This window comes from Salvelinus alpinus, chromosome 21 (genome assembly GCF_045679555.1).
Source record: "Salvelinus alpinus chromosome 21, SLU_Salpinus.1, whole genome shotgun sequence".
Taxonomy (NCBI): Eukaryota; Metazoa; Chordata; class Actinopteri; order Salmoniformes; family Salmonidae; genus Salvelinus; species Salvelinus alpinus.
Window position 1 is genome coordinate 10,286,192 of NC_092106.1, and position 26,331 is coordinate 10,312,522.

At 45.3% G+C, this 26,331-nt stretch overlaps 2 protein-coding genes across 2 annotated transcripts; both read left to right on the forward strand.

Moving 5' to 3' along the window:
- Positions 1-262: 262 nt before the first annotated feature.
- LOC139547804 (smoothelin-like protein 2) lies at positions 263-21,384 on the forward strand. Its single transcript, XM_071356894.1, has 10 exons — positions 263-358; positions 659-1,406; positions 14,074-14,155; positions 14,265-14,507; positions 14,649-14,711; positions 14,823-14,889; positions 15,033-15,176; positions 17,875-17,998; positions 19,099-19,250; positions 20,388-21,384. Exons 2-10 carry the CDS (start codon positions 864-866, stop codon positions 20,512-20,514), a joined length of 1,545 nt encoding a protein of 514 aa, XP_071212995.1. The 5' UTR covers positions 263-358; positions 659-863; the 3' UTR covers positions 20,515-21,384.
- Positions 21,385-23,337: 1,953 nt separating this feature from the next.
- On the forward strand, positions 23,338-24,986 carry LOC139548617 (homeobox protein SEBOX-like). Its single transcript, XM_071358404.1, has 3 exons — positions 23,338-23,437; positions 23,821-24,023; positions 24,130-24,986. Exons 1-3 carry the CDS (start codon positions 23,338-23,340, stop codon positions 24,754-24,756), a joined length of 930 nt encoding a protein of 309 aa, XP_071214505.1. The 3' UTR covers positions 24,757-24,986.
- The last annotated feature ends 1,345 nt before the right edge of the window (positions 24,987-26,331 follow it).

The window sequence follows — 26,331 nt, forward strand, 5'->3', positions numbered from 1 at the left end:
GAGTTTAATGTTTACTGTCAATTATTTATTGTTTATTTCACTTTTGTTTATTATCTATTTCACTTGCTTTGGCAAGTGAATGGTTTCCCATGCCAAGAAAGCCCTTAAATTGAATTGAATTGAACTAAAGAGGAAATCTAGCCTCCCTCCCTCCCTCCCTCTCCCTCCCTCCCTCCCTCTCTCCCTCTGTATTCCTGCTCCCTCCCCCTGACCAGTAGAGAAGAAGGAGATTAACCTGAGTGAGTGTGTGAGAGAGAGGAGTGTTTTAAAGCAGTGTGCCGGGCAGAGCAGAGCAGACATTCATAGCTGGCCAGCGCTGAGGGGGAATACTATACCGGAGCTCCAGAGGTGAACTTAGGTATGGGTTACTACTATCTCTCTCTGTCTCTCTCTCTGTCTCTTTCTGTCTCTGTCTCTCTCTCTGACACGCACACACACACACTATACACTCACTGAAACTAAGTTACAATTACCTCACTGGTTTAATTCACAACAGCCTTGTCACATGCCTGGCTTCCACACAGATTGTCATTTTACTCTTCTACTGATTCACTTCACTTATTTTAGAGTCTGTCATGTTTGAATGGTGTTTGCTTTTCGATAGACCTCAGTACTGTCATTCGGAGCAGGCTTGTAAAAGTGAGCTTTCACTCTGCAGGATAGAGGATACCCTGAGGGATTTCCTGGGACAGATGGGATCTGAAAGGTTCAGCTGCAGCTGACAAGACTGACTTCTCCCAAATCTCCATTCAAAGTGGATGTGTCTGAGACACAGACAGGAGGAGTAGTGTGGAAGGAGCAGCCCCAGAGAGAGCAGATAAGACCCAGTGAGGAACACAGGGACTGGAGGCAGTGGAGCAGAGATGGACGCAGGTCCTCTGACAGCCGAGAGAGAGGGCTCCTCTCCGGAGGGCGAGACGGTGTGCGCTGCGCTCGCCCGCTACGAGGCCACACTGAGGGATGCCGTGTGTGAGATCCACGTGGACGTGAGCGCCTTCAAGCAGGGTGTGGAGCGTCGTCTGGAGGAGGCGACGGCCCACCCCAGCGAGGGCCCCCTAGGCCGGGCTGTGGCGCAGCTGCAGCAGGAGAACCGGCAGCTCCGGAGCCAGTTGGAGGCCCTTACCCGACAGGTAGAGCTCCTCACTGGGACAGTGTGCGACAGAGGTGCCCTGATGACTAACAACAACAACAACCACCACCAGCACCAGCTAGCGTCCATCCAGGCCCAGACACACAGCAGCAGCCAGGAGAGGGCGAGCCCCCGGTCCCCCTCCACCTCCCCTACCAGCCCTGCTGGTGGCCCCAGCATGGGAGCCCTGACCGGGTCAGCCTCGGGCTCAGCCTCCAGCCCCACTGCCGCCCGCTTCTCCAGCCGAGCTACCTTCGCTGTTTCCAGCAAGACTAACGTGAGTAGCCTTATACAGTGGGGAGACTGGGTTGGGGTTATGGCGAACATAGATACATTAGAGCAGTAGACTATGTCATGAACCTCCAAAACTCTAGAATGGGGTGAGAATTGCAGCCATCTTGGTCAGGGATAAATGAAAGTGTTGTATTTGACTCTGTGGTGGTGACTGTATGTGGATCTGAGAGACTATCAAGATTGTGCAATGATTCATCCAGAGTGTGTCTAAACTAAATCATGATATGGGGGTTGAACAGACATTCTTGAACATGTCACAGGGATGATGTCAGAGCTTTCACAGCGGTGGGGAAACTCGGTCATGTTCAACTTAATATTTAGACACGTAAGCAGAGTAGATACCAGATGAAAGCAATCAGGATAATTTCCCATCCCTGAACATTTTTGGTAGAAGTAATTGCTTATTTTAATGTCCGTCCAGCCTCTGCAGTCTGAGAAGGAAGCTGTTCTCCTGGCATTAGACCTCTCTTTCCTGAGTGTGATATATCATGGGAAGAGTTTTTTTCTCTCTCTCCCTTTTCTCTCTCTCTCTCTTTCTTTCTTTCTTTCGCTCTCTCCCTTTTTCTCTCTCTGCTGTGAATGGTTCTTTTGCACTCATATACTGCTATCCAGTGGTGGAGAAGGTACTCAATTGTCATACTTGAGTAAAAGTAAAGATACCTTAATAGAAACTTACTCAAGTAAGTAAGTGAAATTCACCCAGTAAAATCCTACTTGAGTAAAAGTCTAAAAGTATTTGGTTTTAAATACACTTAAGTATCAAAAGTAAAAGTATAAATAATTTAAAATGCCTTATATTAAGCCAACCAGATGGCACCATTATCTTATTTTTTACATTTACGGATAGCTATGGGGCACGCTCTAACCCTCAGACATCATTTACAAACGAAGCATTTGTGTTCAGTGAGTCCACCAGATCAGAGGCAGTAGGCACGACCAGGGGTGTTCTCTTGATAACTGTGTGAATTAGGCAATTCTCCTGACCTGCTAAGTAGGAGTAAAGGAGTAAAAGGAGTAAAAGGAGTAAAAGGAGTAAAAAGTACATAATTTTCTTCAGGAATGTAGTGAAGTAAAAGTAAAAGTTGTAAAAAATGCCTGTAAAGTACAGATACCCCAAAAAACTGCTTAAGTAGTACTTTCAACTATTTTTTACTTAAGCACTTTACACCACTGCTGCTATCATGTTGCTGACAACATGTTGCTCATGAATCTTCTCCCACTATACTCTTTGTTGAGTGGCACCACAGCTTGCGCAACATTTTAGAATGGATTCAATCGTGTTCCTCAGATTTACTAGCAACAAATATAAACACAGTGCATTGTTTCTTACTTATCTCTATCCGGACTGTCATTGCGACATTTGACTAACATGTGAGGGACTGAAAGACAAACACGTGTACTTTGTTACAGTTGATGAGAAGCTAATGCTGGCATAGTTGGTCAGTTCTAAGGTCCAGTACAGTTTGACACTTGTTGATGAAGTTTGGGTGGGAACTCAGTGATAAGTCTGGGAACGTTATCATCTCAGTTCTTGGTGTATTGTAAACCACAGTAGTGTCTGTTTTAAAAGTCCAGAGGTTTCTCTTGACTGTATCCCAACACAAGGCCCCTATGGCTACGCTGCTTTGGAAACTACAACGGTTACATTCATCTTTCATAAGTTCTATATTCCGATTTTCACTTGATTTGATTCCCAGTCTTTCCTCTCAGCTCTGAGGTCCTTTGTTGTGTATTTGGTTGTAAACTCACAGCTGCTTTCTGTAGCAAACTGACCCTTGACAGTCTGGCACAGATGTTGACTGTTAACTGTGACTGCTCACACACAGCCATAGACACAACAAACGCAGACACACACACATACGCAGGTGCCCACACAAACACAAACACAAAAACATGTATGCAAATGAGTGATGTCATACGCCTCATCTTAACAAAGTATGTTGTGAACCATCTGAGGATTCTTATCTGATGTAAATATGTAGGTTAGTATGAAACAGAAGTCCTTTGTTTCTCATAATACATTGTTGGAGATCCCCTTTTCGTGGCCAAAACTTTTTTCTCCAATTTCTCCAAATTTCCGAACAACCAGACAGAGATTAGATCATAATACTGTAGAAAACAGTGAGTTCCTCATGTGAGTTCCTCATCTATTGATCCAACGCAAATCTATTCATTGGTGTGTGTGTGTGTGTGTGTGTGTGTGTGTGTGTGTGTGTGTGTGTGTGTGTGTGTGTGTGTGTGTGTGTGTGTGTGTGTGTGTGTGTGTGTGTGTGTGTGTGTGTGTGTGTGTGTGTGTGTGTGTGTGTGTGTGTGTGTGTGTGTGTGTGTGTGTGTGTGTGTGTAAATCGAATCTAATCCGGAACTCAACAGGGAAACGCTATCCTATTCAGATTTCCCCTACAGCCACATCTACACCTTTCAGCCTCAATGGCCTTGTCTACACTAGACACTTACATCGGACTTCTGCTATCAGAGTACGAAGATCGCATTGAAAAGACAGGTGTAGACGCACAAAAGTCGCTTTGTGGTCGGATTGTGTTCAGATCTCCCAGACCACCTCAGGAGGTGGTCAGGGACGGATTGTGTGCGGATTTCTCCTCGGTCTGGACACAATCAGGCTATCGAAAGCGCATACAGTAGGCGACGTCAACAGCTCTCCGCCCACAAGTCTCCAGAAAAAGTGTGTTTTGGGAGTGCAAGGCAACGTTTTTCACTAAACGTTGGATGGAATACATTCCTAGCGTGTGAGGAACGAGTTGGCTGACCTCATAAATGCTACCTAGCTAGCTTATTTAGAAGGGGAAAAAAATAGCTTGGCAAGAGTTATGCTAACATGTTAGCAAACGCTTTAGCTTTGCTAGATAGCTTGCTGGCTAGTTTCAGAGGTGAGCTGGCTAGTTAGCTTCAGTAGTTGGCTACCACCATCAAGTTGTTGTTGTTGTGTTATCAGATTTAGCCTGTTCCACCGTTTGCAGAATGCATACTGCATTTAAATATAGTGCGTGGAAAGGAAATCCGGACACAATGTGGAGACGGTAGACACATTTAAATGTAGGCCTAGATGTGTTCGGAACTCCATGACCAGAACTCCATGACCAGAACTCCATGACCAGAATACAAAATCTGCATGAACTGTCAAGTCGAGACACAGCCAACGAGAGATAGAGAGAGACTGTACAGAGACTGTATGCTGACCTCATAAAGTCAGATGGGGCTGTTTCAGCAGGTCTGAGGGAGGGAGCTGATTGTGCTGAGGACCTCCAGGCACATCTGAAGATGGTTTTGCAGCCCTGGAGTTAAGCGTCACCTTACTGAAAGAGCACAGCCAATTGGGATGTGTGCGGGCCTGCCCTGGGCCTGCACTTTCACTATAGGGTTGCTTACAGTACGTCTCCACCTGTGCTCGACTGTGCCTTGGACACCTGACACTCTGATGCAGATATGAGTGTCTCTCTCTCTCTCTCAATCTCTTTATCTCTTTTTTTCTCTCTTTAACTCCCCACCTCTCTCCCCCTCTCTCTCATGAGCAGAGCCTCTATAGAGCCCTCTGGTCCTAACTGGGCCCTGTTTTTCTTGAGTCTTACTTGGCTGAGCACAGTTCATCACAAGTTCCCCTCAGTCCCTTCTAGCACACACCAGCTCTCCCAGAGTCTGAGGAGGACAGGCAGTGGGTTTCACTGGGATCTTTGATACTCCTCTTCAGAGAGAGATCTGTTGAAGCTAGGAGCCTCTACCACTGTGCTGGTTAGTGCTGCTGCTCTGACAATACTAGACAGGAATCCTCCTCCTCCTCCCCCATCCTACACCTCCTCCTCCTCCTCCCTCCTTCTCCTCCCCCTCCTCCTCTTCCTTCAACCTCCTCCTCCCTACTCTTCCCTATTCCTCCCCCTCTTTTCCTTCTCCTCTTCCTCCTCAGTCTGTCCGGTCTCTGCCGAGGAGTCACACAATGCTGCCTGTTGCCAATTACTCCAACATAGCTGTGGTCTCAAAGGACTATTGTGTCGACATTCTGCCTCATTTGAAGTACATTGACTGAGGAGGGGATTAGAGGAGAGGGTCACACAAGACCCAGCCATCCCCAGACTCCACACTCCTTCTCTGGGCTTCAGGAGTGAGTCAGGGCCCCCTCTTCCACTCCTCCATTCCCTCCTCTCATAGACCTCTTCACACCTGTTCCCTTGTAGCATGCGGTAGCATTCACACACAGGCATTCACAGACCACGCCTGCACACCTCAAACCTCACGTTCGCTGCGTTCCTCGGTGTACTCAAGTTGAAGAGAGAGCGGCTGTGCCCTGTTATAAGATGAACTGGATAGATTCCACCCAGGTCACAATGTTATCTTTGACAGTTAGTGTAACTACATAACACAGGACCACAGTGTGAAACCTTAGGTCCCTCACTGTCCTGCCCTGTCCCTGCCCTGGGCTGGGTTGTGTTCATGTGGGCTGTGTGTGTGTCTTCTCTCAGACTGAGGCATCTCCAGGCCATGTGAACCGAAAGGAGGGGAGGGGTGGGGGGATAAGACGTGTGTGTGAGGCGTTATCAGTGGAAACTCCGTCAGAGCACGCTCACACTGTCACCGTGAGTGAACACAGACACACACCTCACACATACAAACACATACTGTTATAGAGTACACACAGAGAGGACTTCTAAAGAGGAGCAGAGCACTCTAAAGTCCTATTATCAAGACTCCTAAAATCAGCTGACAGCTGACAACCAATCCTCCCTGTCACTGCTACACGTAAAATCCCTCACACACACACACACACACAACACACCACCGTTATATACTCTCTCCACTCCCTACAATACAGGACCACCGACTCCCACTATTAGCTTTACTTAACCTCTGTCTCCTGCACTGCTGCTCAAACAGGCAATTTACTAACAGACTGCTCGGTTTACGTTGCAGTGCCGTGGGTGCGTGTTCGTCACAGTCTAGTATAGTCTGATGGATAGACTGTATGAGTGAGGAAAAAGTACCTATTCTGATCATTGGCTCGCGATGTGCACGTACAGTGGCAAGAAAAAGTATATGAACCGTTTGGAATGATCTGCATTTCTGGATAAATTGGTTCTAAAATTAGATCTGATCTTCATCTAAGTCACAACAACAGACAAACACAGTCTGCTTAAACTAATACACACAAATTATTGTATTTTTCTTGTCTATATTGAATACATAATTTAATCATTCACAGTGTAGGTTGGGAAAAGTATGTGAACCCCTAGGCTAATGACTTCTCCAAAAGTTAATTGGAGTCAGGAGTCAGCTAACCTGGAGTACAATCATTGAGATGAGATTAGAGATGTTGATTAGAGCTGCCCTGCCCTATAAAAAACACTCACAAAATTTGAGTTTGCTATTCACAAGAAGCATTGCCTGATGTGAACCATGCCTCGAATAAAAGAGATCTCAGAAGACCCAAGATTAAGAATTGTTGACTTGCATAAAGCTGTAAAGGGTTACAAAATTATCTCTAAAAGCCTTGTTGTTCATCAGTCCACGGTAAGACAAATTGTGTAGAAATAGAGAAAGTTCAGCACTGTTGCTACTCTCCCTAGGAGTGGCCGTCCTGCAAAGATGACTGCAAGAGCACAGCGCAGAATGCTAAATGAGGTTAAGAAGAATCCTAGAGTGTCAGCTAAAGACTTACAGAAATCTCTAGAACACGCTAACATCTCTATTGACGAGTCTACGATACGTAAAACACAAGAATGGTGTTCATGGGAGGACACCACGGAAGAAGCCAATGCTGTCCATAAAAAAACATTGCTGCACGTCTGAAGTTTGCAAAAGTGCATCTGGATGTTCCACAGCGCTACTGGCAAAATATTCTGTGGACAGATGAAACTAAAGTTGAGTTGTTTGGAAGGAACACACAACACTATGTGTGGAGAAAAAAAGGCACAGCACACCAACATCAAACCTCCTCCCACTGTAAAGTATGGTGAAGGGAGCATCATGGTTTGGGGCTGCTTTGCTGTCTCAGTGCCTGGACAGCTTGCTATCATCGATGGACAAATTAAGTTTATCAAGACATTTTGCTGGAGAATGTAACAGGCTGACTACACCGCTCGCGTGCGCGAGCGTTGCAAAATACATTTTGAAATCTATGTTATTCAATTATTGCACGCACAACGCCTGCGCGCATCAACGAGCGTCTGCGTTGCCAAGGCTTAAAATCAGAAGAAGTCAGTTTTATTTGTGACGCATATCGCGCTGCAAGTCCTGCCTCTCCCATCTCCTCAATGGTTTATAGAAGCAGGTACCCACGTGCCATCTCCTCATTGGTTATACCCACATGGGTGATTGAAAGACGAACTGTGTTGCCGGTCGTCGTGGTAATACTATGAAAGTTTAGATGCCAATCACCATATAAGTTCAAAGAAGAAAAAGCCTGGAAGGAGGAGAGATGACTAGAAACGATTCGGTTGACCGTTTTATGTGTGGATTAATTGTCAGAGTAGAGGACCTTGTGCATTTCAGGTAAAATAACAACTCAATGTTTATATCCCAGGACAAATTAGCTAGCAACAGCAAGCTAGCTAAATAGGACAAATTAGCTAGCAAGTGCAAGCTAGCTAGCTAAATTGCCATAAATGTTTAATACTTTTCGACCTGTCCCCAAATTAATGCAATTGGTTCAGACGTATAATTGTTTGTGTGTTATTAGTTTAAGCAGACTGTGTTTGTCTATTGTTGTGACTTAGATGAAGATCAGATAAAATTTTATGACCAATTTATGCAGAAATCCAGGTAATTCTAAAGGGTTCACATACTTTTTCTTTCCACTGTATGCACACAGCAGTGGAGGCTGCTGAGGGGAGGACGGCTCATAATAACAGCCGGAATGGAGCGACTGGAATGGCATCAAACAAAATGGAAACCACGTATTTGACGTATTTGATACCATTCCACCTATTTCGCTCCAGCCATTACCACGAGCCCGTCCTCCCCAATTAAGGTGCCACCAACCTCCTGTGGCACACACACGCGTAAGTTGTGCAAGCATGCATACACGCACGTACACACAACCCCTCCCTCTCCCTACACGCACGCACACACACACACACACACACACACACACACACACACACACACACACACACACACACACACACACACACACACACACACACACACACACACACACACACACACACACACACACACACACACACACACACACACACAGTGCAAATGTGAGCTCTCTGTTGTTTTTATCACTCTAGTGGATGGTCCAACACACACCTCAGGAGTCAGATCAGCTCCACCTGGTTCCCTGTCCTCCATCCTCATCTATCCCACCAGCCAGGCTATTCTCTTCCATGGTGCCCAGAGGAATGCATCTTGACCTCACATCTCATACTCCTCTCCTGATGCGGCTCTTTGGCCAACCACAGGAGGTTGGTGGCACCTTAATTGTGGAGGATGAGCTCGTGGTAATAGCTGGAGTGGAATGAGTGGAATGGTATCAAATACATCAAACGCGTGGTTTCCATGTGTTTGATGCCATTCCACTTACTCCGTTCCAGCCATTATTATGAGCCGTCCTCCCCTCACCAGCCTCCACTGTGGCCAACATTGGGTAATCATCTGTTTCTCAGAGATTCAGATATGTGATCTTGCCCGGCATGGCATCATTGGCCCCTTCTTGCCCCCAACACCAGATCTCTCCACTCGGGCCCTTTAAAAGCGAGAAACATGATGGGAGCAACTCAGCAGCATCAAACAGCTCCGACTCAGCTTCTTTTCACTATTGAAATGGTCACATTCTCAGACAATGTCTTGGGAACTTAATTAGACCAGTGTATGCCTTCTACTTTACGTGCCAGAGTTGGAAGTTCCCATCACAAGTCTTTCAAGAGCTTGTGAGTGTGTACGTTCGTGCGTGTGTGTCTGTGTGCGTTCAAGCCTGTGTGTGTGCGTGCGTGCGTGCGTCTGTGTTTATCCCCATGATAAATACGCTTCACATTTCCAGCACAGCCACAGAGACTCCCCTCCCAAATTCATAGCTTTCCCACAATGGAGCAGGGTCTTTTCTTCTCTGCCTGTCTGTGTGTCCCCTGCCTGGGCCAGGCCATCCAGCCATCCAGCCCAGGGCTCCAGATTCCTGGCACAAACCCCTCAGCATGGCTATTAATACAGTGGAGCTCAGCCTGAGAGACAGACCCAGGGAGGGAGAGAGAGAGAGAGAGAGAGAGAGAGCTTGAACGAGAGAGAGCTTGAGCGAGAGAGAGATTGAGCGAGAGAGAGCTTGAGCGAGAGAGAGATTGAGCGAGAGAGAGCTTGAGCGAGAGAGAGATTGAACAAGAGAGTGAAAGAGAGAGAGGCCAGGGTCAAGGGTGAAGGGGGATTGAGAGAGGCATGCGAGCCGGGCTGGGCTGGCCGCTCCCATCCAAGGCTGCCCCTGGCTCTCTTAATTACCTCCATACAATGCCCTGTATTTCCATCGCCGTGGTTACAGGTTAATAATTCACTGTTTAGTGGATGACCTCACCGCCCTCTACATTCATCGTTCTAGAGGGCCCAGGGCCCAGAATATATATTCTATTTCTACATTTGACATTTTCCAAACAGACAGACAAGAACAGCAAATGTATAGTACGAATTAGGGGTTTGTATTGGACTTGTGTGGTTTGACTCCACGCTTTTCATGCAGCCATACTGTATGGACTAGAGAGGGTAAGCGTCAGATCGGGGCATGTGTCCTATCACCTCTAACTGAACTGATTGAATCATCAGACAGCCGTATCATATCACCAGGTTTTATTGATTTGTTTTGGTGTTGGGAGGCTGGTATACCGATGTCTTCCACAGCTGGTGCCTTGTAACCCGAGAACAGACTACTAAACCTCTCAGATCTTGGAGATGTCAGAGTTCTTAGGTGCCAACTGCTGTGCTGTCCTGGGGAGTCGGGGAGACGGTCCCATCTCCCTTCCCTCACCCCCTCCCTCCCTGTCCCCCTACCCCAGGGCAGTTTCAACTTTATGTCTGACCCCCTGACCGTTCCGTAGCCAGCAGGAGAGATGGAGAGGGGGACAGACAGGACGGGAGAGACGGAGAGGGGGACAGACAGGACAGGACAGACAGTGTGTCACAGAAGGCTGCTCAAGTCATCATCACACTCTCTCACTGCAAATCTAAATAATGCAGAATGTGGTCACACATTCACAGTGGTACATGGTCTTCCGTGACATCCAGCCGGGAATATAAGGTTATCTTATCTGTATGTCAGTGACATTGGAGTATATCTATTCTTAACCTTTGACAGCATTTTATGGTCCCTGCCTTGTGACTGAAACCCTGGAAAACCCCAGTAACAGAGGAGAGATCCCGAAGCAGGTTTAGAGGGGGAGTAGAGGAGGAAGGATATGCGTGCCCAGTGAATTTAATACAAGGGCCTGTGTGTGAGTGTGTGAGTGCTTGCGCACGTGTTTGTGCGTGCTCGGCCAAACAGCCTAGCTCCCACACACACCCATCAGATAAGGCAGGGGCCCCTGTAGTCAGGTGATGTAAAGAAAGTGTTCAAAGGGCCCCCTCCATTTCTGTAGGACCAAGGCGCCGGCCTGGGTCTCCCTGCTAAATTGCAGGCTTTGTGGGTCTTTTGAGGAACAGGTGTTTTTTTAATGTGTCTCTCCCTCCATAAGGACTTCCCTGTTCCTGTGTGCAAATTACAGAGCAAAAACCCCTTTATAACTGTACTGTACTGTGTGTGTGTGTGTGTGTGTGTGTGTGTGTGTGTGTGTGTGTGTGTGTGTGTGTGTGTGTGTGTGTGTGTGTGTGTGTGTGTGCGTGTGCGTGTGCGTTGTTCATTTGACTTCAGAAGGGGTTGCGGAGTTAGTTAAATATGTGATCATGTATTGTACACGCCTGAATGAGTAATGTACCTTTTAGTCACAATATATTTCTATCCCTCTAATTGTCTTATTAAATCATCGTGATGGTACATTGAAAGCATGTGTTTGCATGCTGTTTACCTTAGTCTACAATAGCATTGTTTATACCTAGATATTTCCTTCTATTGTGTTTGCTTGTGTGTTGTTTTGTGGAAATGGTCACTGAGACAGCGATGTTGTGAAGCGTTCATAGAACAAAGGATTCGTATGTCATCAATGGAAAATGGGAAAATTCGTACTAGTGAGGCTCGTTGTATGGCAGGGTGGTGTTGTTGTCCATAAGAGCTATCTATCTCTGTTTCCGTGCCCAACGCTGTGCCCAACATACTGTCATACCCCCACTCAACTCCCCAGTGTTCTCTCCCAGCATGCCTCCATTGTTTTCACGTTCCATTCCACAACCACTCAACTCCCCAGTGTTCTCTCCCAGCATGCCTCCATTGTTTTCACGTTCCATTCCACAACCACTCAATGTTCCAAGAATGTCAAATGTCATCCCGAGAAACAGGCTTGAATATCCTCTCATCTAATCGTCTCCAAATCAACCGCCTCATCTCCAACTCCATCCCGACTGGACTTCACCTAGCTAACGCTCTTTATTGAAATGTCACAAAGTTAGGTGCCATGACATGTCAGCCTTGCAACACGCTGCACCCCTTCATTGAAACTTAATCGAAACTGCAAGACTCGCGATATAACAATCCACTTAGATTATCTTGTGTTTGCACATCAACATTTCTATGGCACGAAAAATTCCCACCCATGGCATATTTGGCCAAGGTCACATGGGACAGCTGTGATATTTAAACCCATATGAAATAGCCATGTGCCTGGGAGAACCGAACCCACTCTACCCCACTCTACTACCACAGTGTTGGCCCTGATGCTTTGTATTTGTACTCTGCTGAACCAGGTCAGGGGGGGGGGGGGGAGAGGGAGAGGGAGAGGGGGAGAGGGAGAGGGAGAGGGAGAGGGAGAGAGAGAGAGAGAGAGGGAGAGAGAGGGAGAGAGAGAGAGAGAGAGAGAGAGAGAGAGAGAGAGAGAGAGAGAGAGAGAGAGAGAGAGAGAGAGAGAGAGAGAGAGAGAGAGAGAGAGAGAGAGAGAGAGAGAGAGAGAGAGAGAGAGATGCGCCGAGGTATTGTAGTGTTTAAAGGTGGGGTTACAGTCCTGCTAAATGGGGAGATTCTAAGGTAGGTATCCTCTCTCAGGTCAGGTGTGCCTCCCTAGGGAGAAGAGACAGTGGAGGCTCCTAGAATGGCTACATTGGTGTGTGCCCAGTAACACTGCTTCTAAGACAACAAAAATGTAGAAACAGAAACTAAACACACAGTACAGGGGGTTTCATCTTTGATTCAGCCCTGCAGGCTAAGACTGACCCCCCTCTCTCGTGAGTCAGTGTAGCAGACTGAGGGCTTTTCCACATTTTCTACTTAATTTCACGATTTCCTCCTAATATTTTATAGTTCCCCACTGATAATTCGATGACGCACTCTCAGGGTTGGGGGATTTGTTGTTCCAGGAAAGCAGAGAAAGGGGCTTTTGTGTGCTCCTGCCTGTGCGTGTGCGTGCATGGGTGCGAGTGTTGGTGTTGCTCTGTGGGGTTTGCCTTGATTCCGGGTCGTCCTCTTTGATATAGCATTGTATCTGAGCAGCTCATGACAGCAGAGCTGACTGCACACGCTGGGTTGAGCTTCACAATGTTTTAACATTGTCTGAAATGCACAAACACAATAGAGATGATTTGAAAGGTGCCTTCCTTCCGTTCTCAATACAGTTTAGCTGCAGAACTATTTCTGAGATCCGAGATCAGATTAAACATAGGCGGTGGTACACTCTACGTTCGATCGTTTTTACCCGAAAAGATTTACCTACTTTTATCTTCAGGCCCAGAGCACCACAGTCTCACACACGTGTCTGGTGGCCCATTCAGACAGGAGGAGAAGTGTGACTTAGTACAGAAAGTTTCCATGGCTGGGACACACCAAGACAGGAGGAGCTTTGAGTTTCAGCCAGAGCATCAGGGTTGATTGGTGCTCAGGGGCTTCCATGGTTGAGCGGGGGAAATTTGTCTCCCCCTATCACCTTCTCCCAGTGGGACAGCCAGCTGTTCCCAGCTCTCTGCTCCCATCGGCCCTCCTAATGCTGTAACACACACACACACGCGCACACACACACACACACACACAACCCAGCAGCAGCAGCATTCCTCTCTGCTGAGGTCACCTGGCTCCTCTCTCCCCTACAGCTCAATTACTGACTTTATTTTCACTGGGAGGAATGTACAATTTCTTTGAGAATAACTGTATATAATAACTTTTATTGCATGTGTGAGTATGTGTGAGAGAGAGAAAGAGCAAGAAAGAACAAGACAGAAACATGACACATCCTCCACAGACAAATCACACAGCCCTCAGTCACATCCTGGTTGTCTTCCTGAAAGGCTCCTCTGTGGATTGGCTGGTTAGTCTGGCACACAGTGTACTGAGCCCCAGTCACTTACTAATGAAAGTAATAGATGTGGTGTGGTAGTAACATGGTTAATGAGATAAAAAATTGAGAAACATGTCAGCACTCTGAAATGACTTGATCTGATGGTGTCTCAGATAACATGCATATTATGTCATCCGAAAGATATTCATATGTTTAAAGGGCCTGTCTTCAAAATACTGTTGTTGAAGATATTGCGACACCTGAGTACTGTAGGGTGGGGTGTTGATGTGATTCTCTCTCTATCTCCTGTAGAGTATTGAGCGTGAGGAGCCAATAGAGGTGGATCCAGACCCTGTATCCCCTGGACTGGAGAATGGACACTCTACTACACCAGGTAATGCCCGTTCTATTCTCTACCATCTCAGCTACAGTAGAAATACAACCATACATACCATCCATATACTGTATGAGGGGATTTATTTTCTCAATGCTTGTCCAATCAGAAAACTCGACAGTGTCACATGGAACGAGCTCACCAGCCAATAACAACGTCCCTCATGAAAGCACGGCCCCTGTTGCCATGCGGATGCCACACCTACCCATCACCGCCACAACCAAAACGGCTGACCCCTCAGTTATGAAGAGTGAATCTCCCACCAGTCCCGTACGCTCTAAGCCCTCGCCTGTATCAGAGCCTACTGCCAACAACCAGCCTCAAGCCATCCCAGAATCCCCCATTCAACCAGGTAAGAGGGACCAGACATCAGCTAAAAGTTGTCCAGACCAAATATTTGAACTCTCGACTTTCATATATTTCTATGGTTCTTCTGCTCCGTAAGCCATAATATCCTTTGATTTGTTACACTCTTTGTCCTTTTGTTGTTCAGTGTCGTCTATGAAGACATGGACCCCCAGTCTCAGCCGAGGTCTAGGCTCTCCTCGACTGTCAGGTAAGAGGGATCTATCAAGTCAGGCTTGTTTCTAGAACTGGAACTAACCAGGCTCACACAATGTTTTATTCCCACCGTTTCCTTATCTGTTCTTTGATTTGTCATTTGCAGAAAAGTCCTTGTCCGCTCCCCCGAAGTCAGTGACTTACTCTGGCCTCATCCAACACAACACAGACCGGTGAGTGAACTATTCTTTACTCAGTCCTAGAGAATTGAGATACTCCATGCTTTAACCCACATGCAATAACCCACTTGCCATTTCGAATGGCCTCATTGTGGCCCAAGTTGATGTGTGACACTCCTCCGTTCTCCGACCTGCAGGGTGGAAGATGCGGGCGGGGACATGCCTTTTGGAAGGGGAGTGGAGCGGAGGCGGGAGCTGGTGAGGTCACAGACGTTGCCGCGCAACCTTGGAGCTCAGGCCCGCCGATCCATCTTTGAAAGGCTGGATTCTGAAGCCAGCAGGTACCACCCTCTCTCCTCCCACCATCATTTCTCTTTCTATGCCATCCGTCCCTGAACTGATAGGTCCTCTCCTTTTCCCTTATATTATCCCTCCTTTCTTCTGGGTAATTCTTAACTCGCACAGTACTACATAGAGCCATGACTAAATGGAACTCTATTCCACATCAAGTAACTGACGCAAGTGGTAAAATTAGATTGAAAAAAACAGATAAAAATACACCATATGGAACAGCGGGGACTGTGAAGCAACACAAACATAGGCACAGACACATGCGTACACACACAATAACATACGCACTATACACACACGTACACATGGATTTTGTACCGTAGATACAGTGGGGAGAACAAGTATTTGACACACTGCCGATTTTGCAGGTTTTCCTACTTACAAAGCATGTAGAGGTCTGTCATTTTTATCATAGGTACACTTCAACTGTGAGAGACGGAATCTAAAACAAAAATCCAGAAAATCACATTGTATGATTTTTAAGTAATTAATTTGCATTTTATTGCATGACATAAGTATTTGATACATCAGAAAATCAGAAATTAATATTTGGTACAGAAACCTTTGCTTGCAATTACAGAGACGTTTCCTGTAGTTCTTGACCAGGTTTGCACACACTGCAGCAGGGATTTTGGCCCACTCCTCCATACAGACCTTCTCCAGATCCTTCAGGTTTCGGGGCTGTCGCTGGGCAATACGGACTTTCAGCTCCCTCCAAAGATTTTCTATTGTGGCTAGGCCACTCCAGGACCTTGAGATGCTTCTTACGGAGCCACTCCTTAGTTGCCCTGGCTGTGTGTTTCGGGTTGTTGTCATGCTGGAAGACCCAGCCACGACCCATCTTCAATGCTCTTACTGAGGGAAGGAGGTTGTTGGCCAAGATCTCGCGATACATGGCCCCATCCATCCTCCCCTCAATACGGTGCAGTCGTCCTGTCCCCTTTGCAGAAAAGCATCCCCAAAGAATGATGTTTCCACCTCCATGCTTCACGGTTGGGATGGTGTTCTTGGGGTTGTACTCATCCTTCTTCTTCCTTGTCACGACTTCAGCCGAAGTTGGCTCCCCTGCCTGTTCGGGCGGTGCTCGGCGGTCGTCGTCACCGGCCTACTAGCCACCACCGATCCCTTTTTCGTTGTCTGTTTGTTTTGTCTTATTAGTTGCACCTGTCTCTATTTGTGTGCTTGATGGGCTTCCTTATTTAAAGTACGTTTACCCGCCCTTGTTTTTTGCGGGATTATTCTTGTGTTACGTGTATGCGTTATTTAGGTGTGTTCGTGTTCTAGACGTGGTACCCTGTGTTTTGGGTGGTCCATTTATTTCCGCGCCCTGTGTTGTGGGCTTGCTTTTGTGCCGTATTATAGTGCACTTTTCCCTGTGGAACTCTCTGCTCTCTGCGCCTGATTCTTCCTCACACACCTAGTCCCGCGTGACATTCCTCCAAACACGGCGAGTGGAGTTTAGACCAAAAAGCTCTATTTTTGTCTCATCAGACCACATGACCTTCTCCCATTCCTCCTCTGGATCATCCAGATGGTCATTGGCAAACTTCAGACGGGCCTGGACATGCGCTGGCTTGAGCAGGGGAACCTTGCGTGCGCTGCAGGATTTTAATCCATGACGGCGTAGTGTGTTACTAATGGTTTTCTTTGAGACTGTGGTCCCAGCTCTCTTCAGGTCATTGACCAGGTCCTGCCGTGTAGTTCTGGGCTGATCCCTCACCTTCCTCATGATCATTGATGCCCCACGAGGTGAGATCTTGCATGGAGCCCCAGACCGAGGGTGATTGACCGTCATCTTGAACTTCTTCCATTTTCTAATAATTGCGCCAACAGTTGTTGCCTTCTCACCAAGCTGCTTGCCTATTGTCCTGTAGCCCATCCCAGCCTTGTGCAGGTCTACAATTTTAGCCCTAATGTCCTTACACAGCTCTCTGGTCTTGGCCATTGTGGAGAGGTTGGAGTCTGTTTGATTGAGTGTGTGGACAGGTGTCTTTTATACAGGTAACGAGTTCAAACAGGTGCAGTTAATACAGGTAATGAGTGGAGAACAGGAGGGCTTCTTAAAGAAAAACGAACATGTCTGTGAGGGCCCGGAATTCTTACTGGTTGGTAGGTTATCAAATACTTATGTCATGCAATAAAATGCAAATTAATTACTTAAAAATCATACAATGTGATTTTCTGGATTTTTGTTTTAGATTCCGTTTCTCACAGTTGAAGTGTACCTATGATAAAAATGACAGACCTCTACATGCTTTGTAAGTAGGAAAACCTGCAAAATCGGCAGTGTATCAAAAACTTGTTCTCCCCACTGTATGTGGTAGTGGTGGAGTAGGGGCCTGAGGGCACACAGTGTGTTGTGAAATCTGTGAATGTATTGTAATGTTTTGAAAATTGTATAAACTGCCTTTATTTTCCTGGACCCCAGGAAGAGTAGCTGCTGCCAAGGCAGGAACTAATGGGGATCCATAATAACAACAAAATACAAATAAAACTCATACTTCGGTTGCATTACAATTCTCTACACTTGCACACTCTCTCATAATGGATTTAACAATGGTGGAAAACCACCACCTAACCAAAAGGAGTGTGCTTGTGTACACTTGGGGAGAACAAGAGAGAATGGGGACACGACTTCTGTCATGTTTTCTGGCTCATCTTGTTGACCCCTGTCGCCGTTCCTCTCAGTAGGCCCAAGCCCATGGACTCCAAGCCCAAGCTGAAGCGTTCTCAGAGCTTTGGTGTGTCCAGCGCCAGCAGCATCAAGCAGATTCTTCTGGAGTGGTGCCGCTCCAAAACCATAGGATACCAGGTGAGACTGTGGTGACAGAACACAGCTACACACCGGAACAGAGACCTGGGTCGTATTCACAAACCACCTCAGAGTAGAGGCTGATCTAGGATCAGGTCCCCCGTTATGAATACAGTTCTATAGCACCCAGGAACAAAGATAATGAATATGGAACTGTCATCTGTTCACCTGAAATGGATCCACTACACAGGAGCAGTCTATGTCATTTTTGCTAGTTCCTGAACAGGGTAGTGAAATGGCTCCCCTAGTTTCGCCATGGCTTAAACCATTAGCATGTAGCGGAGCGTTAATGTGCTAATGAGATGCACCTTGCCATGGTTATGCTGCATACTGAACATAGCGTATTATTGTATTATATTGAATGTTTGTGTGTGCATTTGTGTGTGTGTGTGTGTGTGTGCGCGCGCGCGTGCATACGTATATGTGTCTGTGTGTGAGCATGCATATCCTTGGCTGTGCATGCGTGAGTGTTTGAGTTACGGCTCAGTGCTAGTGCTGTTGGCTTCACTCTGCAGCAGCAGCTGTGCCAGTCTGTCCATGTGGCTCTGGTTAAACAGAGAGCTGTCACGGGCCAAGGCCGGCCCCGCAGAGCAAGCAGCACCGGCCACTTCCCGCAGGCTGCTCCTCCTCACACTCAAACTAGAGACTCGCCTGGCGCTCGACAAACATGACAGGCTGGATTTTCCCACTGACACGCTGAGGCTTTTATAGGCTAGGCTAAGGACACACAAAAAAATGTGAAATGACACAGTTCTGAAAGCATGTCCAATTGGAGAGAAAGGAACGCAGGGAGAGGAATTGAGGATAAAGAACCATTCAGCAGACCTCTTCTGTTTTCCCCGTTATGACAGTGGGACCGACAGAGAAACCTGGGAGAGGTCATTTCATAAAGTTAGAATAGGTAGCCAATCATTTTTATAGGTCTTTTTTGTATGTCTGGTTTATTCTTACGTCTCTTTCACAGTGTCTCCGTATTCCCCCGCTAAACACATGTGCAAATACACCACGCACACGCAGAGACATTTACAGTCCAGAAACACACGCGCACGCACGCACGCACACGCAACCACACACTCCTAACTCTGTCTCTCCGTCCCCAGAACATAGACATCCAGAACTTCTCGTCCAGTTGGAGTGACGGCATGGCCTTCTGTGCCCTGGTCCATTCCTTCTTCCCCACTGAGTTTGACTACAACGTGCTGACGCCTGCCGACCGCAAACACAACTTTGAGCTGGCCTTCGGAACAGCGGAGTAAGTGACTTTTACATTGTAACAAGCGTTATCCATACATCATGTACAGTGTTTCTCAGCATTTTACACTGAGAAATGGCTTAAATTCTCCATGGCTTAAATTCTCCATGGCTGAAATTCTCCATGCACTCCTGTCATACATTCATTATGTAGACTAGAGAAGTATCTGCCTATTTGTGTGCACTTCCAATGTCGCTCTCCTCAAGTTACCTGCGTAAATACATTTAGAGTCACAGTGTCCCTGGCCACCATACAAATCGAAATTGCATAAATGGCGTTGATACATAAAACATTGTACCACTGAGATGATCTTACAATGTTTCTGTTGCATCTTGGTAAAGAGTGTCTGTAGCCCACACGTTACGCCAGCGAGGCAGCCGCCAGAGAATACCTGCTCGTCTCCCCGGGTCCCCAGAGTAACCTCCTCTTCCTTTCCCTGCTGCTCTGCTTCCATCCGCTCCTCTCACATTCCTCCAGCCTGACCTCACTACTAAGAACACCACTGCTGCAACACAGCCTCCCAAAGTCCTCCTGACACATGGATACATGCAGAACACAGACAAAATAAAGATCAAAACCGTGTGTGCATCTAACCACGTACAGAGATAGTTCTAACACATGAGCTTCTGTACTATGCCACAAATTATAAACTGGGTGGTTCGAGCCCTGAATGCTGATTGGCTGGCAGCCTTGGTATATCAGACCGTGTACCACGGGTATGACAAAACACTTATTTTTACTGCTCTAATTACGTTGCTAAACAGTTTATAATAGTAATAAGGCACCTCGGGGGTTTGTGGTATATGGCCCATATACCACGGCTAAGGGCTGTGTCCAGGCACTCCTCGTTGCGTTGTGTTTAGATCAACCCTTAGCCGTGGTATATTGGACGTATACCACACCCCCTCGGGCCTTATTTCTTAATTAGTCCACATTGTTCCATGTGATCTATTGCCTGGTCCTGGGTCTGTTTGTGCTGTCTTGCCAACAACATCGATTGACCATAGATATGAGTTGGGAAAACAGCTCAAACAGATCTGGGATCAGGCTAATGACCTATCAGCCCCCTTAACAAAGGAATGACATAGATAGGCCTAGACTCCTCCTGACTTGTGCTGTGCCCTCTGTCTGATTCAGGGAGAAGGCGGGCTGTGACCGGCTCATCGAGGTGGACGATATGATGGTGATGGGGCGCAAGCCGGACCCCATGTGTGTCTTTACCTACGTCCAGTCCATGTACAACCACCTGCGCAAGTTTGAGTGATGAACGATGACCTGGCAGCTACTCGAGGACATCACCGCCCCACCACCACTACCATCACTCTCTTGCTTCCAGGGACAGCAGCAATGCACACTGAGAGACTACACTTCCCCCTGCTGGAATAGACAGAGTGTTACAAGTATTTCTTCAGTTTGAGAGATGTTTCACTGCTATGTTGAGCTATTCACAAATACAAAAGGCTATATTATTCCTGTTTGTGTATGAGTGGCTGGGTTTTTATTCTCTGAAAGTCTGTGTTACATTTCAGAGAGAGGGGAAGGATTTTTCTCCCTTTTTTTTAGTGACCGACCATTTTTAAGGCTTATATTGGCACAGTTGCTGTTTGAGAAAATGGGAGAATCAACTCTTTGCTGGGGAGAAAAAGTAGTCCCATTGAAGAAGCTGCAAGAGGTCTTGAACAGTAGGCCTATAACACTGGACAAAGGACAAAGGACTGAGGATCCTAAGGATTGACACAAATCAGTCTAAATAGTATGCTATCATCATTTGGTTCCTTCTAGATATGTATTTGTTCAGGCTTCATTTACTTTATTGTCCCACTGTGGTTTCTCAGACCCGAATGTGTCCACAAAAGACCTTGCATTGCAGCACAAACTAAAAGCTATACCAAAGTTAGCTTTTCCATCAGCTGAACAGAGGAACCAAAGTACACTCACTATAAAGTTGAATGGTTTGCTATTTAAAGAGCTAGAACTGCAAAGATGAACTGCACATATGCATCAACTCGATGCAAAGGTAAAACGGCCTATGTTCTTATAGTGTTCTTGTTTTGGTTGTGATTTTATTTTATTTTCATAGACCAAAAAAAAATACAAAAATAAATCCTAAATAAATTGTCACTTGTTTCACACACTCCTTAGTTTTTTTATGTCATTATTTTATAGTAGGCCTGTCAGTTAATTAATTGACTCGAGTCAACTTTTTGTAATTTTAGTGCACAATTTTTTAAAATGTGATTAATCGTCTGAAAGCATTGAAAATATACTAACCCCCCCCCCCCAAAAAAAAACACCATTCTGCACTAACTGTCATTTGTATTCAGACATTTGGAACAACACAAATAAATATTCATAACATTTAAAACCATATAAATATAGATACAAAAATAAGACTCAGAAATATAAAAACTAGGTAACAAAGACAAATAGAAACAAATTTGTGTTGATTTGGCACTCGAGCATCGATACATTACCCATCCCCCAACACTATCAACCAAGAGTCAAGACTAAACCAGTTCACCTTGGTGGTGTGCAGACTGGTTTTATATTATTCTGAACGATTTCGCACAAACCAGAAAAAAAGGACAAAGTCAAGCCCTTCACACTGGGCACAGAAGTCAGATCAACATGTAGTTTTGATTTATATTTGGTTGAGTTGTCAACTAAGGTGAATTCAACGTGACCTCAACAAAACATTTCACCATGTCATTGGATTTAGGTTAAAAGTTGGGTGAAAAAAATATGAAATTCCCTTACATGGATGACTTTTTGCAAATCCAATTAGTTTTCCACAACATCATCACAGATTTGGGGGGTTGAAATTACTTGGAAACAATGTTGATTCAACCAGGTTTTGCCCAGTGGGTTGTAATACTTTTTGTATTAAAAAAAATCTTAAATTACAGCTCCATTTGAGCAAATTCTGAATTTGTGATTAGCCGTGATTAATTGACAAATCTTACGGTTAATCGACAAATCCTGAATTTAACTTGATTGCATTTTTTATTTTTGATATCACTATTTAATATATATTTAATGGTCTTCAGGATTACTTTAGCAATAAATGCACACATTTGAGGACAAAAATATTAGGATTATTTAGCATGATCCCTTCACAAAAAAGGAAAGGGGTAGGGCAGGCCAATATAAATCATTACTAATTGGCTCATTAAAAAAAGAGAAGATAAAGAGTTAATTCTTGTACAATGTGTATTCCTCTAAACCCTTCCAGCTTCGTTCAGAAATGTAAATTCGGGGATCTGTGTACGTTGGCGTATTTAGAGCTTCTCTCAGGAATTGAACGGGTGTTCAAGGGAATGTAAATCGACCACTAGGCTAATTGACTTCAATACACAGGAAGAGAAAGTGTGAAACAAACTTTTGATGTTGCCAGGCTTTTTCCTGCATACGATGATAGTTAAGCTATAGTTTACTTTTCGTTCATCCTAATCGCCCCGAAAAAAAATATCAAAATATTGTAATGAATAGAGAGAGAGTAAGCAAGTACCTTTTTATATGCCCAACTCAACAAATCAATTTGGGAAGACAGCGTAATTTTTTTTTTTATAGATATAGCACAATTTGGCACTTAATTTTTAGTAGGCATATGCCAAATGACAGGACAGCAAATTGAGTGCTGAATAACAAATATCACTCTCGCAGCGAACGTGGTAGGATACAGTGGGCCTATGTAGATTGACTCTGCTCTGTATGTCCAACAAGGTCCGCCTGCCCTGCGCTCCAATCTCCACGGGGATCCTCTTTGCAGTCGATTGCCCCGGGACGAGATCTGACAGTCTGACCCAGGGAGTGTCAGACAATAGCGACAGCGGAAACAGCGGGTTTATACACCATTGCCGCTTTCATCTGTTTCTTGCCGCTCACCATCTGCAATTCAGGATTAGAGAGGTGGGCACTGGGCGCCACTATAGGCCTATAACACCTGAACGTGCCTAGATTAATTTGGTGTGGACGGTGGGCGGCATGGGATTGAAAGGGGAGTTCCCGCTTTAAGAGGGCACCGCTACCCTGCGCTGAGCGCATCATTTACGCATCACCAGACCAAGCTGTAGAGGTACATGGAATTATGTCTCTCTTCATCAATCAAGAATTCACTGCACACAGACTGACTGACAATAAATATATGGATTTTACTGCACTTTTTGGAGACCAAGATCAATGTAAAGGTAGGCTAGTGACAGTTATATTTGTCTATTGTCTTTTATAGTTTCCTTTGGGATTATTTTATTATGACTAGCACATATTAATTTAATTATCAATATTCTGTCTAGATTTTGCCGAAAATAAATAGCGCACAAAGAAACAAACAAAACCATAAGGTTATTATATATAGAAAGATATCCATTGATATAAACAGAAATGCAGATGGAAAAAAAAAGAAAATATATCGTACACTTCGTTTAGTAATTCCTCAATTGTCTTTAATAATTTTCAAACGCTACACCGGTATTTTAGGCTACTTAAATAATAATCTACGAACCATATGATTGGCCCAATTTTATTATTTCGATTTTCAATTCTCAAAAACGTTGTTTTTGTTGTTTTTTAGACGTGAGGAATGACAATGGACTTTCGTCACCCGAACCTGAGAGAAGCGGGTTTACAGAGGGCCAAAGGAAGCGCAAAAGAACCATATTCAGTCGCGCACAATTGTCTGAGTTGGAACAAGCTTTCGCTCTGACGCCGTACCCAGACATCACTCTCCGTGAACGCTTGGCCGCACATACACATCTACCTGAAAGCAAGATACAGGTTTGTGTAGTGATAATAACTAAAGTTAGATATTTACACTTTCCGTATATATCTATGCATTGAGGCTACAACAACATATTTATCTGACTCTACTCATTGTTCACAGGTGTGGTTCCAAAACAGACGGGCAAGAAGTATCAAGAGTGGAAGACTCACCAAATCAACCAATACAACTTTTGGAAGAGGGGGTGCAAAATGCCTACCTCGCCCAATAGTCCCCTCCCCTGGTCCCTCCTTCACCCCAACCACAATGGGGGAAATGTTCCGACCAGACCAGATTCAGTGTGATGATGGTCAGCAGTTCTACTCCGACTGGATCCGTCTCTACAGCAACCCTGTGTCTCATCAGATTACACCCGTCTCCCCAAACCTGGCAGAATCCCTACTGTGGGAGGAAGACTGCCGATCTCACCTGGAATCTCTTGCTACTACAGCTGCACCCGTTGGAAGGCAAGCACCCTCCTCACGGCCACACCGGGATGGGTTCAACCAGCCCTGCGTGGGCACCTCAGGGTATAGGAACTTTAAGCCACAGACTCTAGCTGTCTCACAGGCAAGATATAGTCATCAAACCTCAGTGGACCAGGTTGTCCCCTCCCATCCGCAGCAGATGTACTGGGATGTGACTCAAGGAGAGGGTCATCATCCTCAGGTGGGCCCCCAGACCTCCATCGGATACATCTCAGACCTGATCTATAATGCTGCTATTGTCACCAACTTCCTGGAGTTCTAATTTCCTGCCCCTGCTTACCTATTGTATAGCCTGGTTGTGCTGTCTTGCCAGGTATTGGCAAAACAACACAAACATATTTGGGACCACTAGCCTATACCGCTTGCCCAATACATTGCCTTCAGAAAGTATTCACACACCTTGACTTTTCCAGATTTTGTTGTGTTAGATCCTGAATTCAAAATGGATGAAATACTTTTTTTCTCACCCATCTATGTGCAATACCCTATAATGACAAAGTGAAAACATGTTTTTAGACATTTTTGCAAATATATTGAAAATTAAATACAGAAATATCTAATTTACATAACTATTCACACCCACGAGTCAATACATATTAGACTCACATTTGGCAGTGATTACGGCTGTGAGTCTTTCTGGGTAAGTCTCTATGAGTTTTGCACATCTGGATTGTACAATATTTGCACATTATTCTTTTTAACATTCTTCAAACTCTATAAAGTTGGTTGTTGATCATTGCTAGACAGCTATTTTCAAGTCATGCCATAGATTTTCAAGATGATTTAAGTCAAAACTGTAACTAGGCTACTCAGGAACATTCAATGTCGTTTTGGTAAGCAACTCCAGTGTACATTTGGCCTTCTCCTTCTGAAAGGGTCTGTTGGAAAGCAGACTGAACCAGGTTTTCCTTTAGGATTTTGCCTGTGCTTAGCTCTATTCTGTTTCTTTTTATCCTAAAAAACTCCCTAGTCCTTGCCGATGACAAGTATACCCATAACACGATGAAGCCACCATCATGCTTCAAAATATGAAGAGTGGAACTCAGTGATGTGTTGTTGTGTTGGATTTGCCCCAAACATAACGCTTTGTATTCAGGACATAAAGTACATTTCTTTGCCGCATTTTTTGCCGTTTTACTTTAGTGCCTTATTGCAAACAAATGCATATTTTGGAATATTTGTATTATGTACTGGCTTCCTTCTTTGCACTCTGTTTTTGGGCTCCCGAGTGGTGCAGCAGTCTGGGGCACTGCATATCAGTGCTAGAGGTGTCACTACAGACACCCTGGTTCGAGTCCTAGCTGATCCGTCATCAGTTTTCTCCTATCACAGCCATTAAACTCTGTAACTGTTTTAAAGTCACCATTGACCTCATGGTGAAATCCCTGAGCAGTTTCCTTCCTCTCCGTCAACTGAGTTAGGAAGGATGCCTGTATCTTTGTAGTGACTGAGTCTATTGATACACCATCGAAAGTGTAATTAATAACTTCACCATGCTCAAACAGTTATTCAGTGTCTGTTTTTTTCTCTCTCATTTTTTCCCATCTACCAATAGGTACCCTTCTTTTCGGGGCATTGGAAAACCTCCCTGGTCTTTGTGAAATTCATTGCTCAACTGAGGGACCTTACAAATAATTGTATGTGTGGGGTACAGAGATGAGTTAGTCATTCAAAAATCATGCTAAACACTATTATTGCACACAGAGTGAGTCTATGCAACTTATCGTGAATTGTTAAGCATATTTTTACTCCTGAACTTATTTAGGCTTGTCATAACAAAGGGGTTAAATACTTATTGACTCAAGACATTTTAGCTTTTGTACAAATGTCTAAAAAT

What these genes read in the sequence shown, in the direction of transcription:
- LOC139548617 (XM_071358404.1), top strand. Translation starts at nt 23,338, where the DNA reads ATGTCTCTCTTCATCAATCAAGAATTCACTGCACACAGACTGACTGAC. An exon ending in AGACCAAGATCAATGTAAAG is followed by an intron (nt 23,438 to 23,820) that starts GTAGGCTAGTGA and finishes GTTGTTTTTTAG; the next exon opens with ACGTGAGGAATGACAATGGA. An exon ending in TACCTGAAAGCAAGATACAG is followed by an intron (nt 24,024 to 24,129) that starts GTTTGTGTAGTG and finishes CATTGTTCACAG; the next exon opens with GTGTGGTTCCAAAACAGACG.
- LOC139547804 (XM_071356894.1), top strand. Translation starts at nt 864, where the DNA reads ATGGACGCAGGTCCTCTGACAGCCGAGAGAGAGGGCTCCTCTCCGGAG. An exon ending in TGGACACTCTACTACACCAG is followed by an intron (nt 14,156 to 14,264) that starts GTAATGCCCGTT and finishes TTGTCCAATCAG; the next exon opens with AAAACTCGACAGTGTCACAT. An exon ending in CTGGCCTTCGGAACAGCGGA is followed by an intron (nt 19,251 to 20,387) that starts GTAAGTGACTTT and finishes TGTCTGATTCAG; the next exon opens with GGAGAAGGCGGGCTGTGACC.